Below are 9419 nucleotides of genomic sequence, written 5' to 3' on the forward strand. Positions count from 1 at the left end.
GTACAAACTTCAAGTTGGTTGAAAAGTGGACGGACCAAATATTAGAAGAATCGTCAAACCTTCCGATGGCCGCACATTGGGCAGGCCTGATCTAAAGGTATGTTGAGATGGTTAGCTAGACATTTTAGGAGAAAGATCACATTCCATTGAATAGCTGAATTGGATTTATGGACTTGTAGTTACCAATACTACTCATAGTACGGTTAACTTTTTTCCTTGACCTCAAGAAAAATTCCCAGACTTTCCGGGTAAACGACACTAAGCATCCCTTGAAACACCGCTTGACGAATTTCTGGAGGAAGTCTTGAAAGTATGCAAGAAGAAATATCTAAACACATTAGCAAAATTCCGGAAGTTTTTCCTCAAGAAATCTGAGCAGAAACTTCTTGCAAACCAGTGAAAAAGTCTCTGAAGGTTTCTCTGGAACCTGTTTTGTGCCTCTTTGAGAAAGATTTCCAAAAAGAAATCACTCAAAGGGGTTTTCCCTCTTTCAAAATTTTTGATTAAAAAAATAATAATAATTCTCTGGAACCTCTTAAATTGGCACCAGGACTCATTGCAAGCAGATTAAGGAAAAAAATGGATTTCAAGGATCATTTTTGGTGTAATACTCTTTACTTAACCTTCCGTTAAAAATGATAACTTTTTAGAGACTTGCAATATAACAAAGACCAAGTCTCTTATGAGATACCTGCTTCTAGCCCTGCTTAAACTGTTTAGCACACTCCCAAAGGCGGGTACCGTTTCTGGAGGCCTATCGAAATCTCACTTATCTGCGAATACCTTCATCCCACTGTTACAACTGGCACTTACCTTCAGCTTCTTCGAGTGCAAGTACGACAACCGGGACTTGATCTTCCTCTTGGCTTCCAGGTTGTTGACAACGTCTCGGTACTTCCAGCCAACTTCATGGGCAACTCGTCCGACATCGCAGAACTTCCTGTCGGGACGCAGGCAGAGCTGTCTCATGGCCGTTGGGACACACAGACGCTTCTGGCGATCAAACGGCGATGGGATGCCCTCGTAAACCTTCAGGCGCTTCAAGGCGTTGTGTCCTCGCTTGGTCTTGTGTGGGACCATTCCTCGGACGGCCTTCCACAGCATCCGGCTGGGGGCACGGAAATGGAATGGGCCACGGGCCGGATTGACATTGCACCGTTTGCGCAGATAGGCCAAGAACTTTATCTTGTTCCGGAAGAAGTGTCCTGACAGCTGCAAATCCTCGCAGCGCACGACCACTACCTTGCGGCCATTCAGGATCTGCTTGGCAATGACCGAGGCCAAACGGCCCAACAGATGGCCGCGACCGTCGATTAGGATTGGCTAAAAATAAAGAGACCACAATCTGTCAACATCCGTCATCCGCTTCCACATGTGTAAATATAGGTGAACCGCTAGTTTTGCAAACACGAATTTCACACTGCACAATTCCTCGCATCCATTCAATTTCTTCACCCAACCAATATCTCAGCACAAAACTACCGGTTCACGCGCGATTTCAACGAAAAACTTGGGTATTTCTTAAGCAAAAATAGGAACCTTTTCCGACAAGCCTGGCATCTTTCACAGTCACAAATAAAAAGAGACATCAAAGTCGAAATCACTTTCGCACTTCCGTTTCGCGGCGGCAAGAAAACGCGCACCGGTTTCAAGATAGCGCGATCAATTTGACAGAACGGGGGGCTCAGCAAAATGGGTAGTTTGAATTTTGACAACAGATGGCGCCAGAAGTAGGCACAGAGAAAATGGAAATAAGCACGAAGAGTACACAGAATAGAAATATTAGTAGTAGAACGCTAGTGCCGTTGTTAACACAAAACCGATTTTAACCGTTTAACAATTGACTGATTAAAAGCTTCTATAGGTTGTAGCCATCATTTCAGTCAAATATTGAACATTTGATTAACAACAAATCGTACACGCTAAGAAAATAAAATACTAAGTAAGCTAAATACCATTCTAAAACCATATTCGATCTATTCACTCATTGTGATGCATTTTGACACATTAAGCTTCAGCTAGTATAAACGTATTTTATATCGACGAATGGTTTTTTGGAAATTATACATTTTTTGCATAAAGTTTTGAAATCACATACATCGAATACAATTAGCCATTTTCATTGTATTGTTATAAACAAAAGTGAAAAAAAAGAAATAAGGTGATTTTTCGCTTGTTACTCATTTATTTTTATATTTACAATGTTTAAATCCCGTTCAGAATTACCAATAAGCTGCCCTTGCTGCCCGTCGTTGATTTGAGTGGTTCTGCAAGTGAAAGTTTCCGCTTTCCCCGAAGTCACTGATATTTTCTGTTGCCATGCCATGAAATAAAACCGAAACAGATGAATATCTTTAATTCAATAAAAGATCATTCGAGACCTACCTCGTTGCTGTAAATAACGTCTTTGTTTTGATCTTTTCGTTGTGTATTGGAACAAAACCGTCTTGTGGTAACTCCCCTGCAATGAAAGTTTAGAAAATCCGAGTGAGGACGTGTAGATTTGTGGTATCCTTGTCACATACCTGAAGTCCTGGAGCATGCGATCAAGCACAATGCAAGAAGTATAAATTAGGGTGAATTTTCTAACCGGCTCTTTCTCACCAAAACGATTCTTGGAAAATAAAAATTTTCACGAAACATGCCGTTGCTTGTTTGCTTATCGAAAATGGAAACTATAATGAATTTGTTCAAGTCCCAAGAATATGTGCCGGCAACACTTATGCTCAGTGAAATATTAATCACTGATATGCATTATAATGTATAAAATAAAAGAATCTGGTGCATAATTTGTATGCTTTGTAAAGGATAAATGTGAAAAAATATCAAGGATATATTAAAGACCATACTAAATAGTATTTTTCATTTTCACCGTGTACGTAAGTTTCAGTGTCTTATACACAGCAAAAAAAGTTGTTGAATATTACATCGAAACCGCTGCAACCAAGTCAATCTCTCGGTTGTGTAATATTACACAACCCGACGTACTCGAGGGCTTTTGGTGTAATAAATGCGACCGATGTAATTTGTCCGATGTAATATATTCAACGTACAGAATACGATGTAATCGACACGATGTAATATGAGAACTATGTAAACCAAGCGATTTAACGGAAAACTCGATCACAAATTCTTTTCAATGGTTGATTAAATTGCTTTTTTTCCTTTTTCTCGAAGTTTTACTAAAAAGTAAGAATTATTGATAAAATATTTTTAATTTTGAAATGATTTAAAGCAATTCAACCAACCATTGAATAGAATTTGATGGTAACAAAATAAAATATGTTTCAAACTAAAAATAATAAATTTTGATTATTCATTACATTTTTATTTCACTAGACAATCAAATGAATGATCAAACATAATGGCTGGGACGCCTAACATAGGAGATAACCCCGAGGAATTGTATTGAACTTCTTCAGATAGCCAAAAGACGTTCATGGTACAAGATGTTCTCAGCAAACGATCGCAGAGCCCGTTGAAATGCTTCGTGCCAATCTAAAAATAAAGAAAAGAAAAACAGAAATATTATTCAATTTATACACATCTATGACGTTAGTCTTCTCCAATAATCTCTAGATCTATACTGCCCATAACTACATATTTGTAACATTCGATAAAAGTAGGCATTGAGTAAATGGAATACCAAGTGTGCATTTTATAGCAGTATGGGAGGAAACTAAAATTTCAAAAAATTACCAGGAACTCAAAAGTGCTTATTTGAGGCTGATATTTTGTACAACTCATATCGCAATAGTGAATAGTCAAAAAATAATTCTGATAAAAATTTCATTGCTATTACATTACGTGGCACATTTATAATCTCAATGTGACTGTTATACGGTTACAATTATCAATGTGACAAAACAACTTGGTATTTTTCTCGAATTTTCTAGAACAATCTCGCGGATTTTATTGAGTTGATCGAAAGTATTTATCATTTAATGACTCTCCATGGTATTAACTCCAATTTGTCAAAAATGCCGAATGTGACTGTTATGCAGTTATGGGCAGTATAGTAAATATTCAAAGTGATATTATTATGTTAAATGGAGGTTATATTCAAACACTTAAAAGTAATATCAGTTCTCAAGGACTTACATTCTTTTCTTTGTTTTTGGGGAACTCTTAGGTGCAAAGATTGTATCAAAATTCTTGCATGCATTTCGCAAGAAATTTATCTTCTGTTGATCATCTGTGATCCCAAAGATTCCAAGTTTATTTTTTCTTAGGAAGCGTTCCTAAAATGTCATTAGGAATACTACTAGAGATTATACTCCAAATTAAGCAAAAATAAACAAATTAAGCAAAAAAAAAAACAAATTAAGCAAAAAAATGCTTTTTGTAGAAATTTATACAATTTAAGGAATCTGTTAACATTGCTTGTAATATAGCACAGAGTATTGTCATAGACAAGCAGACGTAATACTGAAGAAATTCTAATTAACCCAAGGGGGTGGTCACTCTACGCATTGTGCCTTGCGCAGCTATGAACCTGTGCATGCTATAAAACGTTTGACTTTTACTGTGCGCCCTGTTTTCAAGTTGCCCGTAAGAGAGAGCGAGATAGCACCAACACACGGCGCACAGTAAAAGTCACGAGAACAAAAGAATTTATGGCACGTACAGAGGCTCATGGCACATTTCGGCGCATTGATTGGCACAGCTTTCCAAAATGGGTTGCTATAAAAATCACAGTGAACTGAAATTCCCATCTCAGCAACCATTGAGTTTTCTGAGTTGTTTACTATCTATCAAATCGAAAAAAGTCACATTGGATTCGGCTTCAGAAGGGCCTTCTTACAATATTTAATATATTGATTTTACATTTATTAATCTTCTTTTTATTTCAGAACGAAGCTTAAGAGCATAGAGCCCATCGAGCCGAACTGAAGGCGATGTAATTGGCTTTGGTGATGTCTTGAACGAAATAGATGTTGAATAAAAAGTAATATGAAAGGGATAAATACAAAAAAGCGTCAGTGTACATCAACTTATGGCAAATGATAAAGGCGAGAAAATGAGTGAAAAATGCAGGGAAGTCTGGGAAGTGTAGGGAAATCAGGAAAAAAATGCTAGCGTGTGCTAGAAATAGGATGCAAGCCGCATGATCGATTTATCCTCATCGATCCTCTCTTCAGTGAATAAAGGTGACAAGATGCAAGTCTTGTTTTCTTCAGAGCGATATAATCTTGCGTTTTTAGGTGAAAAAATGCTAACAAACATGCATCTTGTCACCTTTATTCACAGAAAAGAGGATCGATTAAGAGAAATCGATCATGCGACTTACGCCCCTATTCTAGCACACGCTTGAATACCTCTCGTTACTCGAGCTGTTAAACAAAAAATCGTTTGGACAAAAAGTTTCAATGTACGTTCTAAACAAAAACGTTGATTCCTGCTGCTCCTCAAGTTAGATTAAAGACCCCGAAATACCAATAGCGGAATATACGTAGAATGTCTGTACCCCCTCTTCATTGGATATTCTCCAGTTCAGATTCCTGTATGGTGATCAAAAACCTATACTACGGCGAATGTCCAAATATGACTCACATCTTCTTGGGATATCCTTTCTTGTCACTCTACAAGATCAATACCCTTTTCCCTTCACACCGTACATAATACGGCGTGTCAACCGTATCGCAATTTCCGTGTTTTCTTGGAATTAGTGTGGGTCATTTTCTAAATCTTCCCATTGCTATGTTATACATATACATTCCTTGCCATTCCCCTGCAATAATGAAAAACGCATCATCGAATACCACCGCAACATTAGAAGCACTTCCTGACAAATGAGTAAGTGGCAAACAAGAAGAAAATTATTAAAATATAAATAAAATGTCAATGTGTGCTGAGAACGTTTTTTCCATAATTTCAGTTCATTGAATTTTATGGCATGTAATATTATAGTACGTTTGGCGCACTTGGCACACGTTGGCGCTCTGAAGGCGCAGCTGTGCCGACTGAAGTGCGTAGAGTGACCACCCCCTTGAATTAACCACTCATTTACCGATCATTTCAAATTTGCTATGTTTCTAATCTCACAGCCACAGGCGCGCGCATTTTTTGTCTTCTTGTTTGGCATTTCAAACTAAAGCCATCTGAAAAAAAAAGAGTAAGATGTTATTTTCTCTAGATTTGTGGGCAGACTTCCGATTTTTCCAGCAGCACTCTATAAATACTTAACAAATTCTTCGTGACAAAAATTTCAGGATACTGTTTTTGTAATTCCTTAAATATTTTGTAGAATGTCTTAAGTTTTGAAGTTCTTGAGCTTTTGAATTATTTCTACAATTCCATCAGAAAAACCTTTAAAATGTTTAATCAGGAGTTTTCTCAAAAATTCCTCCATGAGGTTATTTATCAATAATCTAAGAGTTATGTATGAAAAAGCTACAGGATGTTCTGGCAAAATTGTACTATGTGTTCTGTTGTGGATTTCTTTAAGAATTTCCAAAATTGCTATACATTTTATTCTAGTAGTTTCTATTAAAATTATATCTTAAATTTCTCCATGAATTTTAACTATTAAATTCTCGCAGGAGTTTATTTGTTCCAGGAGTTACAACCGGCTTAAAATTACTGTAGATGTTGCTTTTGTGAACCCTTCAGAAATGTTTTATGCAAATATTCCAAGATTTTCTCTTAGAATCTGTAAATTAGTGCCTCATGATTTTTTGGGAGTTCCTTACGAAGTGCTAAGAAATCTCATGAGTTTCATCAGAAGCTCCTTAGAAAATTGTTCTAATCCTCGATAGAGTTTTAGCTTACATCTTCTCAAGTTTGGGAAATTGGGTGATGGCGGAAAACCTTCCCATAAAAGAGCGAGGTGGACTACGCACAAAAGATGGTAGAAAACAAGGCTCAGCGGTTATAAAATGAAAGGCAACAATAAAGGGCATTTAAAGTAACATTTTCTATCTATTCATTATTAATATGCTTTGAGGGAAATGGGAAGGTAAGGATAAAATGCACATTACCGGGCTGAGGTGATCAGATGCAGCGCAATCCTAGCCGAACGGCGGCGGGCCACTTCCATCCTGGCAGCATTTCGGAAGGCAAGCTAGCGGCGATCTTCAAAACTAGGTGGTTTGACTCTCGGGCCGGGCTGAGAAACGGCAACTTCTTCGATCGTGCGAAACTCCTGCTCCTCCGTATAGGAGTCACGTCACAGGCTTGGAACACCACCGACTTCTCCTTGGCACTGTTCACACGGGAAATTCTGTTCCTGCCGGGCCACACAACTTCTAGTTCACCGACTAGTCTTCACGCGGCACTAATTTTTCCGGACTGGCACAAAGCGTTCACTATTTTGGAAAAAAAGCGGGTTAAATTCGCGCACAGTTGCGATCTTGATGGTGTTTCACCTAATGGACCAATGCACGAGTTCACTCGTTGACGTTTGAGCGGTACCGTGTTATTTACGTGACCATGGAAACGAGTGAATTCGGCACCGCTCAAATGTCACATTAGTGAACTCATGCATTGGTCCATAGCTGCTGAAATCTGGATGACAACCAGTTTTGTTGATTCGTCGTCGTCATCTTCGTGTGTCAGACGACGAACGTATTGCCGACACCGATCGTTGGTGTCGTTGTGTGGGTGCGTTACGGTTGGATAGGGTATTGGATAATAGGGATGTTCAGGAGGAATGGAAAATTCGATATTTTTTTTTTTAATTTCATTTTAGTTCTATTTCATTTTAATTCATTAATTCATTTAAATACCTTCTATTAACAAAACCGTGAGATCATAATAATAAACATAGTAAAAAAAATAGTAATAATAAAAAAAAGGAAAATATATGTACAAAAATATATATAAAGATAATGTAACCTTTTGAAGGTTACATTCATCCCTCGCTCCGATAAAAAAAAAAACTTGTTTTTTTTTTTGGTAGGTGGAGATGGGGTTGGGGTTGTAAGGATTTTTGTGGCCCTCCTCTTATTGAATGTTCTTTGATTTAACGGAATGATTTTTCCATACAGAGGATCTCTTTCCCGCTAAATCGATAAACATTCAATAATAGAGACTGTCCACTGGGAAGGAAGTCGTTCAGGAAGTAGGAAGTATGGGGTAAGTGTGGCCCTCCTCTTGTTAAGCGTTAGATTGATTTTGTGAAATGATTTTTCCATGGAGAGGAGCTCTATTTCACAAAATCACGTAACACTTAATAATAGAGTCTGTCCACTAGGAGAGGGTCGATTTAGGAGTTCTTGTCTTGGCAGCTCTCTTTTAGCTGACTGTTAATTTGATTTAATTGGATGATTTTTCCGTGTAGAGAGGAGCTCTTTCCAACCAAATCACGTAACTTTCAGCCATAGAGTCTGGCTGCCAGTAGATTCCCACCTCATATTAGGATAATTAGGTAGCGGTAAACCTTTTTCTCTTGTAGGTGACACCCAATCTGGAAAAGTGATTGTTTCCTCAATGGGAGCTCTTCTTTTCGAGATTAGTTGTCATCTCCAAGATTGAAGGAATTACCGGGAGAGGCTAACTTTCACGATCCATGATCGAATTGAAGAAATGGACGAATCAGTTCTTAAATTCGTGATAGATTCCCTGAAAGTTAGTTCTCCTACAGTGGCTCTCTACCCCTGCAGTTTAAGTTATAATTTGAAGCAATGATTGATCACTAGTGGAGGCTCTTTTCCTTCAAATTACATAAAACTGCAGCGCGAGCCTGACCACTATACTCCCTAATTATCATAAGCGGAAATAGGAGCTAAATGTTTGATTTGTATCGAAATAGTATATGAAATAGGAAAATTCAGCCTTATAGAAAAATGGTTCGTCAGAATAAATCGGATCTTGTCCATCCTCTTTCCATCAACATTAGAAATTAAACTTTATTTTTAAAACTAGCTACTACTACCCTTAAAACTAGCTTACAATTAGAAGAGAAAATAAACATTTTGAAACCTCTTCATTTTGTTTTCGAAAATCACCGAAAAATTGATTCGGGGGAAAAAAAATATTCTTCACTCACACATCCATTTATTCCCCCAACATTCATACAAATTCATTCATTCACTCGTTACATTCATACAGTTGTCTGGCTAAAACAAGATCCACCAGGAACAACATTTTTTTACGTACACACGCATTTTATTATTTAAACTACGACATATTATTTGTAATTTTAGGGATCCCTATCCTAATTATTTTTGGGGGTCTAGCTTCGTCGCAATAGACCCCTCGAGCGTTACGATTTCAGAGGTAGGAATGTAACTACCTTGGGCAGCTTTTATTTTGCTGGTAAACAACCCCCTGAATTTGACTCTGGTAAAATCTCCCAGAAAATGTAAACAGAGAGTGAGAAAACGGAGCTGATGAAAATAATGAGAATGAGGAGGAGAAATCAAAACAACAACAGTTTATCTGACGACGACGAGGGCAGGGCAGGCATGAATTGAAAC

General features: G+C 37.7%; 1 protein-coding gene across 1 annotated transcript; it reads right to left on the minus strand.

Moving 5' to 3' along the window:
* Positions 1–606: 606 nt before the first annotated feature.
* LOC5572470 (60S ribosomal protein L13a) lies at positions 607–1675 on the minus strand. The gene is made up of 2 exons (XM_001660365.2): positions 1540–1675; positions 607–1323 (listed from the first exon to the last, which is right to left on the minus strand). The coding sequence occupies exons 1-2, from the start codon at positions 1558–1560 to the stop codon at positions 766–768; spliced, it is 579 nt and encodes a 192-aa protein (XP_001660415.1). The 5' UTR covers positions 1561–1675; the 3' UTR covers positions 607–765.
* Between the last annotated feature and the right edge of the window lie 7744 nt (positions 1676–9419).

Source organism: Aedes aegypti, unplaced genomic scaffold (assembly GCF_002204515.2).
Source record: "Aedes aegypti strain LVP_AGWG unplaced genomic scaffold, AaegL5.0 Primary Assembly AGWG_AaegL5_hic_scaff_1379_PBJ_arrow, whole genome shotgun sequence".
NCBI classification, from domain to species: Eukaryota; Metazoa; Arthropoda; class Insecta; order Diptera; family Culicidae; genus Aedes; species Aedes aegypti.